At 37.8% G+C, this 20,000-nt stretch overlaps 1 protein-coding gene and 1 long non-coding RNA gene across 2 annotated transcripts in view; one reads left to right on the top strand and one right to left on the bottom strand.

Moving 5' to 3' along the window:
• Positions 1-1,482: 1,482 nt before the first annotated feature.
• LOC130905341 (nipped-B-like protein B) overlaps positions 1,483-20,000 on the bottom strand; it is a 78,494-nt gene continuing 59,976 nt past the window's right edge. Inside the window, exons 42-47 of the mRNA XM_057818640.1 lie at positions 18,673-18,873; positions 18,274-18,420; positions 17,319-17,668; positions 13,677-13,851; positions 13,384-13,572; positions 1,483-2,428 (exon numbers count right to left, since the gene is read on the bottom strand). Of these exons, the coding sequence (XP_057674623.1) occupies positions 2,069-2,428; positions 13,384-13,572; positions 13,677-13,851; positions 17,319-17,668; positions 18,274-18,420; positions 18,673-18,873 (1,422 nt within the window). The 3' untranslated portion in view covers positions 1,483-2,068. The remainder of the gene's footprint in view (positions 2,429-13,383; positions 13,573-13,676; positions 13,852-17,318; positions 17,669-18,273; positions 18,421-18,672; positions 18,874-20,000) is intronic.
• On the top strand, positions 7,598-10,161 carry LOC130905348 (uncharacterized). Its single transcript, XR_009061086.1, has 3 exons — positions 7,598-7,896; positions 9,243-9,294; positions 9,610-10,161. It is a non-coding gene; the product is annotated as an uncharacterized LOC130905348 (long non-coding RNA).

Genomic DNA, 20,000 nt, shown 5'->3' with positions numbered 1-20,000 from the left:
ATGAGTGTAAATGCTTGTTTGATGTAAACATAAAGTGGTATGAAAAAGTATTTGAACCTTCTGGAATTTCTCACATTTCTGCATAAAATCACCATCAAATGTGATCTGACCTTTGTCAAAATCACACAGATGAAAAAACTGTGTGTGCTTTAACTAAAACCAACCAAACATTTTTAGGTTTTCATATTTTAATGAGGATAATTTGCAAACAATGACATAAGGGGGGGAATAAGTAAGTGAACCATCACATTTAAGATTTTTTGCCCCCCCCCATCCCCCATCCCCTTTGGCAGCAATAACTTCAACCAGACGGTTCCTGTAGCTGCAGATCAGTCTGGCACATCGATCAGGGCTAATCTTGGCCTATTCTCTTCAAAACTGCTGTAGTTCAGTCAGATTCCTGGGATGTCTGACGTGAATCGGTGTTTTCAGGTCATGCCACAGCTTCTCAATGGGGTTCAAGTCTGGACTTTGACTTGGCCACTCCAGAAGGTGTATTTTGTTCTTCTCAAACCATTCAGAAGTTGATTTACTTCTGTGTTTTGGATCATGGTCGTGTTGCAGCATCCATCCTCTTCTGAGCTTCAACTGTCTGACAGACGGCCTCAGGTTTTCTGCAAAACATTCTGATAAACTTTTGAATTCTTTCTTCCATTAATGATTGCAAGTTGTCCAGTCCCTGAGGCAGCTAAACAGCCCCAAATCATGATGCTCCCTCCACCATGCTTCACGGTGGGCATGAGGTGTTGATGATGTTGAGCCGTTCCATTTTTCCTCCACAAATGCCATTGTGTGTTACTCCCAAACAATTCAACTTTGGTTTCATCAGTACACAAAATATTTTGCCAAAACGTCTGTGGAGTGTCCAAGTGCCTTTTTGCGAACATTAAACGAGCAACAATGTTTTTTTTAGACAGCAGTGGCTTCCTCCATGGAGTCCTCCCATGAACACCATTCTTGGCCATAGTTTTACATATACAGTAGATGATGTGTGCACAGAGATATTGGACTGTGCCAATGATTTCTGTAAGTCTTTAGCAGACACTCTTCTTTTTTACCTCTCTGAGTATTCTGCGCTGAACTCTTGGCGTCATCTTTTGTGGACGGCCACTCCTTGGGAGAGAAGCAACAGTGCCAAACTCTCTCCATTTGTAGACAAGTTCTCTGACTGTCAATTGATCAACATCCAGACTTTTAGAGATGGTTTTGTATCCTTTCCCAGCTTCATACAAATCAACAATCCTTGATTGCAGGTTTTCAGACTCCTCTTTTGACTGAGCCATGATGCACATCAGTAAATGCTTCTAATCAAGACAATTCTTACCAGGTGTGAGTTGTATAGTGGGCAGGGCAGCTTTAAACCACTCATCAGTGATTGGCCACACACCTGACTTAAATTGTTTGGTAAAAATTGGTTTCAATTGCTCTTGAAGTCTCCTTAGGCAGAGGGTTCATTTACTTATTTTTCTCCCTTCTGTCATTGTTTGCATGCTATCCTCATTAAAATACGAAAACCTATAAATGTTTGGGTGGTTTTAGTTAAAGCAGACACTGTTTTTACATCTGTGTGATTTTGAAAAAGATTAGATCACATTTTATGGTGATTTTATGCAGAAATGCGAGAAATTCCAAAAGGTTCAGGTTCAGTTGCAGGTTTTTCATACCACTGTATTTTCTTCAAATAGATACAAATATAGTTCCTGTGCTTTGTACAAAGTGAATCAATTCATACGATCATATTTTAAAGTCCAAAAAACACTTTATTAAGAACGTCAATACACTAATTTCCAACATTCACTTTCATTTTTCTTTTCTTTTTTTTTCTTTTTTTACAGAATTATTTTCAGATATAAACATTTTTGTACTTCAACTATAATACAGTCGGTGGGAGTAAAAATGAACCGGGTTGCTGCACAACAGCGAAGGAGCTCCCACCCAATGTTTACCCAAACATTTCCTTCTGGTGTGTTAAACTTGAACTCGGTCTATTAGGTCCTTATATAGAAAGAGCTTTGAATGTCTCTCTGTAACATTTTGGATCCACGTAGGCTGTCTGTTCAAATGGCAACTAATGCTTAGTCCCGTCCTTGGCGGCATAAAGTGCCCGTAACGTCTGTGCCACTTTGTTTGTCAGCTTGTGTCCGCTTGTCAAGGAGATTTTCTTATAAATAATGTCTGACTCCTTGATATTGTCCAACCAAGGCACCTTTTTGCGACCGTCCCGTTTCTTGGCCACAGCCCAGGGCCCGGAGTAGGAACCGGACATCCAGTGTACGCTGTAGCCGCTTTTGGTCTTCTGCACCACTCTGGCGATCTGTGGCCTGTCTTTATATCTGGGACAGCAGATGGCCACCACGTCCGTCACGTCCACGCTCTCGTTCATGTGGCCAGGATCTTCCGCCTCGTCGTCGCCTCGTCGTGTCTTCTGCTGTAAGTAAAAATAGATGACCCTGTCATTCTTGTTTCTTAATGGAGAATAAATTGACTGGAAATATGACTCTGCAGTAATTAATTATCTGATATTGACTTTTTAACCGATATCCTGGTATTGTCCAACTCCAAAAATCTGATAGCCATATCAAACCGATACCGATATATGCTGTCGTGGACTTCCCATATTATGGCTAGTTGTATTGTGACATTCCTGTTAAGTTTCACGATTTGGTCGGGAGACTCCCGATTTTGACCCCAATGCTCACGCCTCACGATTAGAAAGCCAAATCTCCCGATTTTCCAAAAATGTCAATTCTTTTTTTTTTTTACGTTTTTGTTTGTCACCGTTTTGTAACGATACCATTCGGCCCGATTCGGAAAGTGACCAACAACGAATAGCCTGGCCGTCTCCGACTTCCCTGCCCTCACTCCCCTTCAGAGCTGGAAAAGCCCAACCAATCATCTGACAGGGAGGAAAGAGGCGAAGCACCACCGACTTCCCAAGATGCTGGCACTAATAAGACTTTTAGACTGGTTCGAGTCTTTATTTTGGAAGGAAGAGATGGAGCTGACCCTAGTCGGCCTCCAGTATTCGGGAAAAACGACGTTCGTCAACGTAATTGCCGTAAGTCTTACCTGTCAGCGATAGCTAACTAGCCTAATGCTAATAGCATTAGAGCTAATGATGGGAGAACGATGAGGAAGAAGTCGCTGCTTTACTCTGTGTTTTCGTGGATCAAACATCATGGAATATTAAACCACTGCGGTCCTACCCCCACAATATATGAATTTAAGTGAGAAAGCATATCGTTACTTACTTGAAGTTTAATCATTTAGATTCGCTATTATGCTAAAGCTAAAGTGTATACTATACACTTTATTACATTATATCATTATTACTGTGCTGAAACAAAAAATATAAAGTTTCAATTCTAGGTTACAATTCAATTAAAAAACTGCCATGACAAAGATACTTTTAAAAACAAATATGATTAATTTTCTAAATGATGTAATTAATGTTTTTAATCTTGCTGATTTAGTCTGACAAAACCCTAATTGGAGTGATGGTTGATGAGATGAAGAGGCTGCTGAGGAAGCTGATGTCCAAATTTGTGCAAATGGATGTGATCAGGAAAGCTGAGGATATCCTAGATGTTGATTACAGGAACAAGGAGAACTGGCATGACACAGGCAACATAGCAGTATCACATGATGCCAGACAATACATGGAGCAAGTTGAAGACTATCTCTGATGCCACCAAAAAGAGGTTCTTTGACAGTGTAGTTAATTTTTACACAAGTGTTGTGACCAAAATGAACTTGAAAAAAAAATGGTTGCATTTTGTCTTAGCGATTGTCGCGTGCACGCGCGTCATCGGGGTTGGCAAACAGAAATCTCCCTATTTGCAATTTCTACAACTTAACAGGTATGTTGTGATGCCCCAATGGATACTATAATAATGATAAATACAACAAATTCAAGGTTTTCCAATTAACATTCTGTGAAAAATAAGGGATACAATAAATAAATTAGGGGTTTTATATAACTTCATCTGAAGTTATGGAAAAAATACCTACATTGCACCACTATATTTATTGTTGAAATCGAAATACGGCAAACAATATTTTTTTGGAACAGGTGTCAATAAGGCACTGCCAAATCACATATGGCTCACACTACTGCTGCAACGATTGATCGATTTACTCAAGTAATTTGATTAGAAAAAAGCTTCAAATCAAGTTTTGCTGGTTCGAGTATTCGTTTAATTTAGGGCTGCAGCTATCGATTATTTTAGTGGTCGATTAATCGATGAACTAGTTAGTCCGAATCATCGAGTAATCGGAAAAGGAATATGAAAAATTAAAATACCTGAGCTGAGCCTCAAACGGTATTAAAAATAAATAAATGAGGATCTATGTACAAAAAAGAACAATTGGCTAACTTAAATGGCAAACGTCCGCTAGCGTAAATACTATTAAAATGCTAACGTCTTTTTGCAATGCTCTTAACAAATGGTTCAGACTCATGTTCCCACAAAAAACGGCTACATATACATATAAACTAAATTACAAATGCATTAAAAAAACATTAGCCCAAAGAAAAACTTAGCTTACGTTGGTCTTAACAGGGAGCATTTGGATTCAGCCATGTGAAATGAGGCAGACCAGAGGGCAATGTATCCACCCTAATCAATAAACGAAATGCAAACCTTTTCTAAATTAAACATTACAACGCCACTTTAATCAAACGAATACTCGAGGCAACAAAATTTAATTCGAATATTTTTTTTCTAATCGAATACACGAGTTAATCGATTAATCGTTGCAGCACTAGTTTAATTAGAGTGGCGTTATAATGGTTTGTTTTAAAAGTGTTTGCATTTAGTTTTATTCATTTGGATGGATACGCTGCCATCTCGTTGCAACAGTGAATATGACGTAACTCATTAAACATGAATCATCCAATGGCTGAATCCAACTGCTCCCTGTTAAGACCAACATGTTTTTTTTATGCATTCGTAATTTTGTTTATAGGTATATTTAGCTGTTTTTGAGGGAACATGTGTTTAAATGATTTGTTAAGAGTATTGTAAAAAATAAATAAATACATAATTTTTTTTTTTTTTAATAGCATTTAAACTAGCGGACTTTTGCTATGCAAGTTAGCCAATTGTTCTTTTGTTGTACTTAGATTCTAATTTATTTAGTTTTTTAATACAGTTCAAGGCTACGCTCCGGTATTTTAATTTATTTTTAAATGAAAGTGCAATTCTGCATAATTTGGAGAAACACTCAGTAATTTTAATGCTCTTTTGAAAGTGCAATCTTTACAAGCCATTGTTTTACATCTCCCGATTACTCGATTATCTGAACTAACTACCGTAATTTCCCGAATATAACGCGCACTTTTTTTCCCCAAAATCAACTTGTAAACTCATGGTGCGCATTATAAACGGGTACATGGATGGAGACAGAAATATATATGTATTACATATATATATAAACCGATTTTTTTTCATTGACACGGCCACGTTGTGTTGAAGAAACGTATGCGGCGACCCGTTGCCGACCATTACGGTACGTGACGTCACCATTTTGTTTCGGTAATACTTCACACTAATCGGCCGAATGATTTCGTCTGTGTTAAATTCGGCTTTTTTCACTCTTCATAAAGCACAGAATTTAGTTTCTTGAACTCATTTGAGTCGACGTTTATTGCAGCTCCACAATTCGGAGCATAACAAATGTAAGGACACACACTTCCTGTGTCCGTCAACTATATCGGTCCCTCGGGAAACTCAAACCCAAATAACAATAGTTCAGTAGTTTTACCGTATCAAGAAACATTTATTCATCATGAGGAAACGAGCAAGTTATACAGCAGCCTTTAAAAGAAAAGTCGCATCCGTTTTGTTTTCTCCTAGATTCTGGTAAGTTGGAGAAGTTGTCAAATCATATTATTACCGTAAATATTGTCAGTTTACGGTAATGTTTTGAACTACCAATGTGCTATGCTTGTGCTGTGTTTCACCAGTCAGTAAAATGACATCTCTGTATCTGTACACGAGCTCTGTTTTCTTGTATTCTTCTATTTATTGGTGCTAAAATTAGGGTGCACGTTATAAACGGGTATAATAATTTTCCCCAAATTTTACAAGTAAATTTGGGGTGCGCATTATACACGGGTGCGCCTTATATTCGGGAAATTACGGTATTTGATAGATTAATCTACTACTAAAATAATCGATAGCTGCAGCCCTAGCTCTCGCAGTGATTCTGGCTTAAAGGCACACAGCTTCAGTACATTTCAATCATTTGTTGTTCATAGGGATGTCCCGATCGCATATTTTTGCACCCAAGTCCGAGTCACATGATTTTGAGACTCTGCCGATACGGACTCCCGCTCCGATACCGAAAAAAAGTGTTGTTTAAAAAAAAAAAAGAAAAAGTTTTAAACATATTACTGTCTCACCGTGCCACCTTCATATTGTAAATTATTTTTAAATAAGAACAACGAAGAAGAAGGCTTGTCTGTATTAAATGCTTCATTGAGTGAGTCCACTCAAATCCATTCATGCTTTTACGCTCATGCTGCTGAGAACAGACTCTCACTTACATAATGAGTTGCCACAGCACACTAACGCTAATGTTTAACGAGCTAAACGATGATGACAACTCTGCACCTTTGATTGTAGAGCTACCAAGCTTCTCTGGCAAGATCAAAGATTCAAACCTATCATCGTTAACTTTAACGAGCAAACTCCAGGGCAGTGCTCACCAAGAAAAGCAGCAGGGGGAGAGTGAGAGGCTGTACGAGCATGAAGGATAAAAACATATATATATATTTTTTTTAATTAAAAACCTGATCCTTTTCATCCGATTCTGATCCTCGGAAAAATGGCGCGATCGGCCCAATTTCCAATCACGTGATCAGATCGGGACATCCCTAACAGTAATAGTTATTTCTGAGTAAAGAGCTCAGCTATTGTAAGGGGCAATTTATTGCAAATTGTTGGCCGAAACTGTAAAATGAGGAAACAGAGGCTGAAATCTGAAACACTAAAAAAACGTAAATCTTTTCTTTTTAAATCAAGACTTTATAGGATGTTCGAAATTTTATTTAAGCCATCGAAATTTGTTTAGGCCCGATTCTTTTTGTTGAAAAAAAAAAAAAAAAAAGTGTTTAAGTACGGACGCAAAACATAATTTTAGCCACGTTTAGGCCACCAAACCTTCAATTTATCTTAAGTAGTTGGGTGTAACAGTGGTCCCCAACCACCGGGCCGAGGAATGGTTCCGATCCATGGAGCATTTGCTACCAAGCCGCACAGAAACAGTAAATAATTTATAATAAACAACCGCATTCTGGCCTCTGCCTCTTGACACACCAATCTGGATGTCGTCATAGAAATCCTTTGGAGCTAGCATCTATCTTTTATTTTATTATATCTATGTGAGCTTGTACTTATAATGATGTATGACGTAGGCGCATCAGATTTGTTCCTGGAAATAATAAGCCGAGACGCTAGCAAAGATGACTAAAAGACAGACGTCTTTGGAGTGCTTTTTTACGGGGAAAGAGCCAGAAGAGGAGCCTATAACCTCCAAGAAAACGAAAACATATTTTAACAGACAATACCAAAAAAAAAAAAAGAATCCTACACTGTAAATGCTAACATTCAAATTAATTAAATTTGATAAGTGAACTAAACTCAGTTTTCATCAACCTGTTGTGAACACTACTTTTAAATAAGTAAGTAGTAATTTGGGGTTGGAGAACTTGCTTAACTTGATATATCCCAGTTAAGTCAAATTAGAAAAAATAATTTATTGTACCCAGTGTCCTTTGCGCGTTCTATCAGACATGCGCAGATCTGCCCTGCCTACTTTCGCGCTCTTTCCAACACCTTTCTCATTTATTTTCGCCATTGTGGGTTTATTTGTCCTCAGCACACTGATTTGGTAAGTAAATATTTTACTCTTTTGTAAACCGTCTATTTGTCTTGTTGTAGTGTAGTAGCCTGTGTGCTGCCAGGGAGGAAAAGTGTCAATTACATCAAATATCACCGCTAGCAAGCATGCTATATGACCGTGACAGTAACCTCATAATTTTCAGAAACAAATGTAGACAACAGTTTATGGTAGACTACCATTTATGCCGGCGTTTTGAATTCTTGGTGATTAAGTTGACAGACGGGGCTCGTAACGTTTTTTAGGCGATGGGAGAGGTTTTTAAAACCGATTTAAAACAGTTACCGAGCGGTTTTAAGTTAGCTGGACCGAGGGGAGGTTCGCTTCCTGTGTTACCGAGCGGTTAAGTTAGCTAGACCGAGGGGAGGTTCGCTTCCTGTTTTCAAAATAAAAACACCAATTCTATCGTTAGTGGGTGTTTTATTTTGTGAAAATAACAGGAAGTGCCGTAGTCACTACGGCCAGCTTGAGTAGCGCCGAATTTCCACGTTGTGGATCTAAACGGCTACTTTCTCACGTAAAAATGTTAGAAATGTCGATAAAGTGATTTATTTACAGAGTTAGTGCTAGAATTAAGTCAGCTTCAGCCTGTCTATTTCGGCTCAGGTAAGAGCTAAATGCACACTCAGACTTTATGTACGCCAACGTAATCGGTTCTTGCGTTAGAGCAGTGGTCCCCAAACTACGGCCCGCGGGCCGTATCCGGCCCGCCTCCACATTTGGTCCGGCCTCCTGAACCCCCCCCAAATAGTGTTATCTATTTCCTGGCTTTTTTTCTGTGAAGAACCCAAACAGGGTTATTTGGTTATTATCTATTTAATTAATAGTGTTATTATTATTCATTATTATATGATATTATATCATATTATATTATGTTATTATTTTTATTTTATTTTGTTTCGTGAAGAATCCAGAAAGGGTAATTTAATTGTGGCTTTCTGAAAAACAATACATTTTTACATTTAGGCACTGCTGCAATCGTCACACTGTTTCTGTTACAAACTGACCCGGCCCCTCATCAGAGAAGGGAAAGTCATGTGGCCCTCACAGGAAAAAGTTTGGGGACCCCTGCTTTAGAGTGTTTGTCATCTGCACTTCCATTTGCTTTTCTTCATCTGCAGTGCTCCCCCTCCATGTTTGATCAAACTGCACTGATAATTTGAAATTGTTTTAAAATGCATTAATCGCAAAAATCGGAGGACTAGATCACATTTCAGAGTGCAGAGATCACAGTCGATGGTATAACAACCTGGTGTGTTGAAGGTTGGTCATTTATGTGCCTATATTTTGAAATTGTTGCCTTAATTTTGTGTTCTTTTTCACCATCCCCCAATCAGGCTGAAGCAAATGGTCAGAAGTCCACACATACCTCAGTCTCTGCAATTACAGGTATGTCTCATACACTGATCAATGAATTATTTAATATTTGTATTTGTTGGGTTGGGATAACAAACATGCATTAATGTTTTTACAGATGGATTAAGAAATTAATTGTACATCTCAATTTGAATGTTAAAAAAATAATCAGTTACATTAATTTAAAAATAACTCATTATTACACAGTTTGTGAATATTAAAATAATTGATTGCAGATTTTAATTTGTGATTAAAAATAATTGGACATTTTAATTTGTAACTGTTAAGAAAAAATGTAACTTTTTTTTCTAACAAGTTCTCAATGCTGAAATTATTATGTCTTTTCAGGTCAACCAGAGCAGTATTCTCTAATGCAGTGGACTTGTAAGTACTGCACATTTTCTGCTGGAAAGAGAGGCTACTTGCTTAAGCATTACCGCTTAAAACATGGATACCACACTCGGACATCCCAACTCCCCATGTCTTCATAAGTACACCTATTGACATGGCACTCTCAAAAAGATGCAGACAAAAGTGGAGAAACTGCATTTGACTGTCAGTTGTGCAACTTTGTGGAGCCTTGTTAAGAAGCAGACTTCTTTACCCATTTGCGAAGACATCTTAAGCTGAGGCAAATGGTTACTTGCATATATCAAGACTGTAACTTTCAGAGCACTGTTTATTCTACCTTCACTGCTCACAAAAGCAGAAATGTGAAATGAGTTTGAACCATAGTATGGGTAGGACATTTGTGTCTAAATCATTCAATCCCAATAAAAGTTGCTTCAATCAAAAAAAATATTTTTAATGAAAGAAAAAGAACCTCTTGCTAAAATGTTTTTTTGAAAATCTATATTTTTTTAAATATATATATTTTTTTATTGACGTGTCACTTTTTTTGCAAAGCATAAAGTTTTAAACTTTTTTTTTAAAGTGGAAAAAGTTTTTGAAGGCACTTTTTTTCGATTGAATCATTTTGACACAAAGATACGATTTCAACGCTACTTCCGACATGTTTGAGTGGCAGGTGACTACGCCAATGGCATAAAAGCATGCAGCAAGAATAATGGCCACCAGAGCTCCATCGAGCCATCGGACTCTGCTCGAGTCCAAGCCGAAAATAGGGCACCGGTACGTGGGTGTGAAATCGGCATCTCACCGGAGTGCCTGAGATGGTATGGTGCGCTGCTGCTTAATGTCATTCAACAAAGGGAACTTCACCCGCTGCCCTGACGTGATGGTTGGCAATCGTGGTCCAACCGCAGTGTCGCGACACGCCGGTACGTGAGTGGCCGATGAGTGGCCCGACACTAGCCTGCCCAGTAAGCGAGTGGACTACCGGCAAGTCGCCGGCATCCGCGCCGGGAGCCCCCTTCGGGAGCCCCGTCGCTTCAGCTTTGAATGAGTGTTGTGTCACTCGTGGGCCGTCCACTCAACAGCCGGCCTCCGCGCCGGGGAGGAGGGGTGATATCGGGGTCCGCCAGTGTGCCGAGACAGGGCACCGTACCATCGCGGACACTCCGGTGAGATGCCGATGTCACACCCCCCTACCGGTGCACTATTTTTGGCTTGGACTCGAGCAGAGTCCGATGGCTGGATGGAGCCCTGGTGGCCATTATTCTTGCTGCCTGCTTTTATGCCATTGGCGTAATCACCTGCCACTCAAACATGTCGGAAGTAGCGTTGAAGTTGTATCTTCGTGTCAAAATGATTCAACCGAAAAAAAGTGCCTTCAAAACTTTTTCCACTTCAGAAAAAAAAAAAAAAAGGCGTTTAAAACGTTTTGCTTTTCAAAAAAAGTGACACGTCAATAAAAAAATATATATATTTAAATTTAAAAATTTTTTGCAAAAGATTTTTTTTTCTTTGGTTAAAAATAGTTTTTTTGATTGAAGCAACTTTTATTGGGATTGAATGATTTGGACACAAATGTCCTCTACCCATAATATGGCTCAAACACCAAAAGGATTGCTTCGATCAAAGAAAACGGTTTCAATGAAAAATAAAGTGTTGAAATGTGAATTTCTGAGTCTCAAATATTTTTTCACATTCAAACCTTTTTTTCTACAATTGATTTTTTTAAAGTTACTTTTTCTTCGATTGAAAAAATATATATATATACTAATGACATACTTTTGACTAGAAATTAGACTTTTTTTTTTTTAGACGATAGAGCTTAATATGAAATTAGAATTTGAATAAAAATAAGACACATATTCTTGGTAAGATTTTAGGTTTCTGAGGTGTATAACTCCAGTACACGTTTTGCATGTACTCTTCTGGTGATGTGAAAAAAACAAGGTATCTTGTTCACTGTTTCAGGTGTTAAAGTGAAATTTGAATTTGAACTGAGTTGTGTGTTTTAAAAAGAGTTCTGTATTTTTATATTTATTTTATCACTGCTGCACAGTTTAAACCATGGGGCAATGTTGATTGTAGTTCGTTTTGATCACTAATATTGTTGGAGAAATCAGAACTGTTAGCTTTACCAGAGCTCAAGCTCATGTTGTAATGGGCCATCAGGCAATGTACCACAATACGAACTTTCAAACTCAGCTCAAGCAGTGGTTGAAAGCAAATCAGTCTTGCAATCACTGACTTTTAAGTTCTTAGTAACGTATTGTATTGTTGTTTTATTGTAATCTTTTGTTATTTCTTTCCTTTTTGTATCTTTGTGTCACCTGTTTAGGGACTACAGATGTAAATTAGCATATACTTGCTACAATCTGGCATATTTACATCTTTTTAGATGTTCATCAATGTGCACTGTCCCTATTAAATAAATAAATAAAAATAATGGGCAACTAGTTTGTTGCCATGTCTTCAATGCTAAGTTAATGTCCTGAAATTATGAAAATAGGGTCTCTCCTGTTAGTCTTTGGAAATCACAGGATAGGAGTGAACATTGATGCAGTTCAGGTACTATTCAGTAATTTCTGTCGCAAAAGGTTATCTTAGGTACTTATACTGTACTTTGTATGAAGTGCAAAATGTTGGCAAAAGTGGGTTTATAATTAATCCACTGATTGTTCATTGATACTGAGAATTAACCAAACACTGTTCAGCCTGCCAGGAGCCAGTGTCTCCCATTAAATGCACTTTTGAGCATTTTAAAGTAAACTTTAATTCCACTGAGTTAATCCAATGAGTGTTCTCCATTTATTGTGTTTTGGGGGTCATTACTATTAGATAATGTGTTTTTAATAAAATTAGTATGTGCAGTTGTAATTTCTATTGTGGAATTCTTTTAGGTCAAGAAAATTAAGTTGACCTGAATATGATGGATGAAATGGAAAACTAAAGATAATTAATACACAATTATCACTTGAATACTGCACTCAAAAAAAAAAGTTACTACAATCCAATTATTTGAGTTAATTTGAGTGTTGTACACTCAAAATAAGCAAGTTACTGTAATCCAGTTATTTAAGTTAGTTTGAGTACTGCCAACTCAAACAAGTGACTATAATCCATTTTTTTTAAGTTAATTTGAGTACTGCCAACTCACAATAAACAAGTGACTATAATCCAAAATTTTTAAGTTAATTTGAGTACTGCCAACTCAAAATAATTAAGTTAATCAAATCTAATTCATCTAAGTCAACATAAATTAAATTTTTTAAGGCAGCAAGTTTGCATATTTTTTTTTAGTAAAGTCAATTTATAATATTTTACAGTGTACTTAAAATATGGGTTTGTCCACTCTGCATAATATGTGGTCGAAAGCTAGCAAACGAGGCAATGAAGTCTTCAAAGATGCTTCGGTGTATTAAAGACAAAGCACCCTGGATTTGACATTTTTTGAAAGAAAAAAGCACGAGCATGAAGGACAGAAACAATTGCTGAGGGCCACCGCATTGACAAGAAACCTTTCGCGATTGGAGAAGAACTTATTATGCTAGATGGGACCATCTCATCTAAACGTAACGAGCTCAGCCCTCCCACTGATTCAGTGTATAGTGAGTTAGATTTTCCTTGCACTTATCATGACTGGGCTAAAAACTAATGTTATTTTATATTTGCTGTATTTTTCTGACACACATTGCCGGTCCGTGAAGAAAAAGCCCACTTCACACCGGTCCGTGGTGCAAAAAAAGGTTGTGGTATAAGACATTTGATTACCGGCGTGGGGTCATCATCATCGCTCTCCTCATCTTCGGATTCCACCGGCGCTGAGTGATTGTTGTGGTTGTGGTTTCGAGGTTTGGAGCTCCGCAGAAGTGAAGTTATTGCTTTGTTTCTAGCTTGCGCGCTGTCCTCGCCCTCCTCTTCTTCTTCTTCACGGTCCAGGTGCTCCATCAGCACTTTGAACTATGACACAGTCACAGTCATTCATATTTGAATCAAATTAATCACTAAATGGTTTGGCTGTGTTAAACCAGAAAGAAGACAAACTCTCGAAAAGGAATTCTTACGTGTAAGTACTGTTTGACGATATCCTTCTTGGTCTCGTCGCTGATGCCTGTGCTGGATGGACCGATTTTCAGGAAGTCCAGAGTCTGGCGTGGGTTGAAGTGCACCTTGGATTTTCTGTTCACAGTCTTGTCGTACACTTTGGCCGATTCCGTTGGTGAGTACTTCTGAATTTTACTGTCGAATTAAAAAATTGTTTTCAATGTGCTACCGCCATAAATACACACATATATATATTAAATGCAGAAAGTTTAACAGTTTCAGTAATTATACGTTTTTGTGAGTGTTTAAAAATGGCTAATTATGTACATTTTAGCAAGATTCAATCGTTTAATTTGTGTGAAAAAAACTGATGACATATTTGAAACTGTAAAACATGATTTTGGTAGTTGGAATTATTTTTTTGTTAAATTTTTATATGGCCTTTTTTAGGTTTAATCTGTTTTGTTGATTCAAAAAACAACTGTTTGAGGGTTTAATTGCAATCACATCATGCAAAATCCTCCAAAAATATTGCATTGTGTATGGTTCTTATTTTCATTTAAAATAGACGATGTTGTTTTAAAGAGATCGACGAAGATTATTTACGTGGGTTTTTTTTTGGGTGTAATTTCTTAAGGGTTTTAAATGTTTTTGGATTTTATGTTTTATTGTTTCATTTGCTGTTTTGACGATGCACTGTTTTTGTTTTCTTTTTTTTTTTTTTTGTTAATGTCATTGTACAATACTTTCCTGCCTTTTATTTATCATGAACCATGTTTGTCTTTGTTGCAAAGCACTTTGAGGACCTTTTGGGTTTTTGTAAAGGGCTATAGAAATAAATTTGATTGATTGATTGATTGATTGATTGATTGATTGATTGATTGATTGATCATGATTTTTGGTTTATTTTATTCATTCATTCATTTTCCACGCCGCTTTTCCTCACGAGGGTCGCGAAGGTGCTGAAGCCTATCCCAGCTAACTAGGAACTGGTTGCCAGCCAATCGCAGGGCACAAGGAGACATACAACCATTCACACACACACTCATACCTACGGACAATTTAGAGTGTTCAATCAGCCTACCATGGATGTTTTTGGGATGCGGGAGGAAACTGGAGTTCCCGGAGGAAACCCACGCAGGTACGGGGAGAACATGCAAACTCCACACAGGAAGGCCGAAGCCCGGGATTGAACCCTTGATAGCGGACGTGCTAACCACTCAGCCACCGTGCCGCCGGTTTACTTTACGACGTAGATTTTTAATTTAATTTTTAATCCAATATTATGAACTAGGGATGTCGTAATCGTCCCAATTGGGCCATTTTTCAGAGGATCGGAATCGGTTGAAACGGATAGGGTTTTTAATTTTTTAAAATGTATTTTTATTTTTCAAGGGCTAAAAAGTAATAAAATAATCCAGAAATACAATGGCATTGCCAAAAGAAACAAAAATATATACGTTTTATACTGCACAACACTTCCAGAAAAAACGGAAAAGGAAGGACTGTAAACAGCCGCAATAAGAGAATGTTCTGGAAGCTAACGCGGGAACTTAATGCTAGAGTAGAAACGTCTGCTGTGTGGAAATATTTGAACATCCAATAGGTTAATGCAATGTGTGCAAAGTGGCCATTTCGCGTGGTGGAAAGGAAAGAAATTTGTTTAGGACAATGTACAGTACAGGCCAAAAGTTTGGACATACCTTCTCATTCGCGCGGTTTCTTTTTTTTTCATAACTATTTACATTGTAAATTCTCACTGAAGGTAATTAAACTATGATTAAATACATGTGGAATTATGTACTTAGCAAAAAAGGTGAAATAACTACAAAATGTATAATATTCTAGTATCTTTAAAGTAGCCACCCTTTGCTCTGATTACTTCTTTGCACACTCTTGCCATTCTCTTGATGAGCTTCAAGGAGCAGTCACCTAAAATGGTTTTTGATTTCACAGGTATGCCTTTTCAGGGATGATTAGTGGTATTTATTGCTTTATCAATGGGGTTGGGACCTTCATTTGTGTTCCATTGAACGAGGTGTGTCCAAAATTTTGGGCTGTACTGTATTTATACAGTATAATAATAGTAATAATAATAATGCCTATAATAATGTAACGAATCGGGTTTCTAATGTGGGGAATGTGTTTTGCATGGTGTACCTGAAGGCATCACTTGGCTGACGTGAGAGAGTGAGAGAAGACTTTTTACTTTCACTTTTCAGCTGTGGCAGACAGTGGGCATGCTGTGTTGCACAAGTTCTAAAAAAAGTGATTAAAAACCTGGCCAAGGATTTTTTGGGGGATGTTCCAATAATAATAATTGTCACTTTAACTTTTACAGACTGGTGAACGGACGTTGGAGGAGGACTGTCGAGTTTGTAGACATTCTACGTCCGTATTGTCGGGCCAGTTGACGGACGCGCACACCGCAGTCATATTTCCTATCATTTTTATTTTCATTTCAATGGTAAGCCTCACCTTTTTCATTTGTTCACCACCTGCACCAACATTTTTGGAACCCATGTTGATTTCTCTGACAAGAAAATCCGCCGTGCGTCCGTCTTGCGGAAAAACAAAGAAACTGCAGCCACTGTATATATACTAGCATAATATATACAGTGATATGATCGCTTCGACACACGATCTTTTCGACATCCGACGTAAAAGTTTACTCGCCAATTGTTTCTATATCCGACAACATGCTCGAAATATGCCGATTTATGACAGCGCCGCAGTTTCTTTGTTTTGCCAGAAGACGGACGCACGGCTGATTTTCTTGTGAAAGAAATCAACACTGGATCCAGAAAAGTTAGTGCAGGTGGAGAAAACACAAGAAAAGGTGACGCTTACCAATGAAATGAAGATGTAAATGATAGCAAATTATAAGCATGGTGTGTGCATCAATGAAGTGGGTCGACAATAGGGCCGAGAAATGTCGATCTCGGCCGGCGGTCCTTCTCCGTTCGCCAGTCTTTATAAGTTAAGGTGACAATTCTTATTGTGGTAACATCTCCAAAGAAATCGCCAGCTTCGTCAGGTTTCTAATCATTTATTCCATCAACTTGTGCAACAGCAACAGACGCCAGCATAAAAACAGAAAGTAAACTCTTGCTCACCGTCACGTCAGCCTCGCGGTGCGTTCAGGTACAGCAAAAACAGTCTGCCACATTAGAATCCGATTCGTTACATTATTATAGTTATTATCATTAGTAATATTATATCATTATTATTATTATGATTTTTATTCATAATTTATCTGGTTTGCTCTTTGTAATTCCTATTTGGCAAAGTGACAAGTTTTATTAAGGATTTAGTGTAGGTTTTTGGGCTGTGGAACGAATTAATGGAATTATAATGTATTCTTATGGGAAAATCCTGCTCGACATACCACCATTTTGACTAACAAACAAGGTTCTGGAACAAATTAACTTCGTATGTAGAGGTACCACTGCATAGGGCAAAAAAAAAAAAAGAAGAGTTTTTCGGTATCGACTCGGTATCGGCAGATTATCAAAATCAGGTGACTCGGGTGCAAAAATATGCGATCAGAACATCCCTCTTATGAACTTTGAGGTTTAACGCAAATCCCGATTTGTGTGCGTGTGTGTGGTTGATTTACATACAACTCAGAGGATTTACTAAATTTTCCAGAGTTTACCTACCTGTCTGAGAAGCCGTATAGATTTTTTAGATGTTGTTTGAGCACTAGTAGCAGCAAGATTCCCTGCGAAGCCATGGAAAAGTCCAGAAGAGGCTTCGGGTCCTCGGGGAGCCGGGCCATCACCACGTCCTCGTCATCCATGTCAGAGTCAGAATGCGCGTAGATCTTTTCCGGCTCTTTTTCTTCTTCCTCGCTGCTGCTGCTGCTGCTACTGCTGCTGGATTGGCTGCTGCTTTCCCCACTGTCGTCAGAGCTGTCTCGCATCTTCCGAGGCTTTGTCTTCTTCTTCTTCTTCTTTTTCTTCTTCTTCTTTATCTTTTTCGGACGTGGTATTGGGCCTTTTATTAAAGACTAAAAGAGACCACAAAGTAGGAATTTTAAAGCTTCCGGAAAGTCATTTTCAAGATTTGTTTCTATATGGCCTCAAACCTACTTTTGTTGGAGCATAAGTGTATTACACCGCTCCAGTAAAATGCTCAAGACACACATTTATTGTTAATCTAACCCATACTTAAAACAATAAAACAAATAATAAATAATTTTTAAAATAAAACAATACTTACAATGTCAAAAGATAAAGAGTTAATTTTGGATGAAATAATTTGAATGTGTATAAAATGTTAATTCCTTAACCTCCTAAGACCTAAAGTTTTTTGGGAGTTTTCTTTTTTTTTTGCAAAGCATTTTTCTTTGCTATTTGAAATATAATGTCCTTAATTGAGTACGCTGTATCTCAGGACCTAGCATTAAAATTCGGGATGCGCCGAAATGAAAATTCCTGGCTGAGCTTTTTGTTTGTGCCAAAGAAATTTTCAGTTTAGGTACTGTAATATGATTTTGGTGAAAAAAAGTATTTCAAACCGGAACCAGATTTTTAGTCACATTTTGCCTACTTAATATAAGCTGCATCTCTAATTAGTATCAAACCTCTGAACTTAATTTCTCTTATCTCTCACCTCTTTAAAAGATTGCAGCAGGTTGCTTCCGGAAACAGACAAAGTGATGTCCACGTGGTGCATGATGAAAAGAGGTTCTTCCTGCGTTTGGTAAGGGAAGCAGGCCAAGTTGTCTGCTACAAATAGCAGCAAGTTCACCTCAGTTCTCTGAGAGGGGCATAGAAATGATCTATTAATGTCGGAATAATCCATTAATACCGTTTTTGCACTATTCAGCACTATTCATTTATGAACCATTAAAGAAAGATTTGGTTTCAAGATAAACAAAAATGTCAAAAAGGGGAGGTTCAAACTGCAAGACTTATGTTGCTCTTTTGGGAAAAAAAACAAACTAGATTACATTTTAAGGCCTTATTGCCTAGCCAGTAATATAATTCTTATTACTGTTTAACTACTTACAGAGCTGTCGTCAAACATGTTAAGCAGTGAAATGAGGAAGGCTCGCCGATGTTGGCGGTTCCCCCGGACCAAAGTGTACAGATGCGAGCAGAGGGCCGCGTCGGTTTCTTGGTGACGGAAGCCTCGGAGGACTGCTTGTGAGGACCCGGCAATGGCACGCTGGATCTGATAAGACAACTTCAACCCCGCGACTGCTTTCATCTGTCAATTCATAAAACTGAACTTAGTCATGGAAAGTTTTTTCAGGCAACCTCGGACTTAAAGACTTATAGGCTCTAATAAGCCACAATTGTTCTCTTTTACTAAAATATGTGATTAGAAACACTTAAAATACAGTATTGCCATTGATTTAAAAATCTATAATATTTAGTAGGTACATGTTTTGACTAGAGATGTCCGATCACGTCATTTTCAAGGAATCGGCAAAGAAATATCTGCCATGCCTTTTTTTAAAAAAAAAATATTTTTTAATTAAATCGTTTTCTAATTGTATTTAACGTTACAGACATAATATGTTACACTTATCCAGAGTCTTTAGTTTAGGCTTAAGGTAGGGTTATCAAATTTATCCCAATAATGGCAGTAATCAATTTTTATAAAAATGTATCACGTTAAAATATTTAACGCAATTAATGCATGCGCTGCACGACCCACTCACGCATTGCCGCGCTCTATCTGTAATGGCGCTGTTTAGCCTATATTAAGAGCTAAAAGGCAGCGTAAATGAGTAGAGTGAATTTTGACAGCCTTTGGAGCCTTATTTTAATTGACTAAAGCCTTACAATCCCTTTCCGTATGATTAGAAATATCATGGGAAGCAATGTGGGGAAGCAAGGTAGCAATTGGTCTTTTTCTTAACACCTTATGTTGTATCCCATCGCAGAGAAGATATATGAATTGGTAGCACGACGCACAGTCATGGTTCCACTTGTCATGGTTTCACTTCCCATCACGCATTTGGCCATGGCCTTCAGTATCATTTACTGAAAGCTCAACAAATACATTAGATGGCAATATTTAGTCACAATATACAAAGTCACAAGTATTAAACAAATACAGTACTTATGTACTGTATGTTGAATGTATATATTCGTCCGAGTTTTATTCTTTTTTTTTCTTAATGCATTGCCAAAATGTATATGATCGGGAAAAATTATCGGGAATGATTGGAATTGAATCGGGAGCAAAAAAAAAAGCAATCGGATCGGGAAATATCGGGATCGGCAGATACTCAAACTAGGGCTGTCAAAATTATCGCGTTAACGGGCGTTAATTAATTTTTTAAATCAATCACGTTAAAATATTTGACGCAATTAACGCACTAGGCC

Source organism: Corythoichthys intestinalis, chromosome 17 (genome assembly GCF_030265065.1).
Source record: "Corythoichthys intestinalis isolate RoL2023-P3 chromosome 17, ASM3026506v1, whole genome shotgun sequence".
Classification (NCBI taxonomy): Eukaryota; Metazoa; Chordata; class Actinopteri; order Syngnathiformes; family Syngnathidae; genus Corythoichthys; species Corythoichthys intestinalis.
The sequence above is the reverse complement of the archived record's forward strand: the minus strand, read 5'-3'. Positions and strand labels throughout refer to the sequence as shown.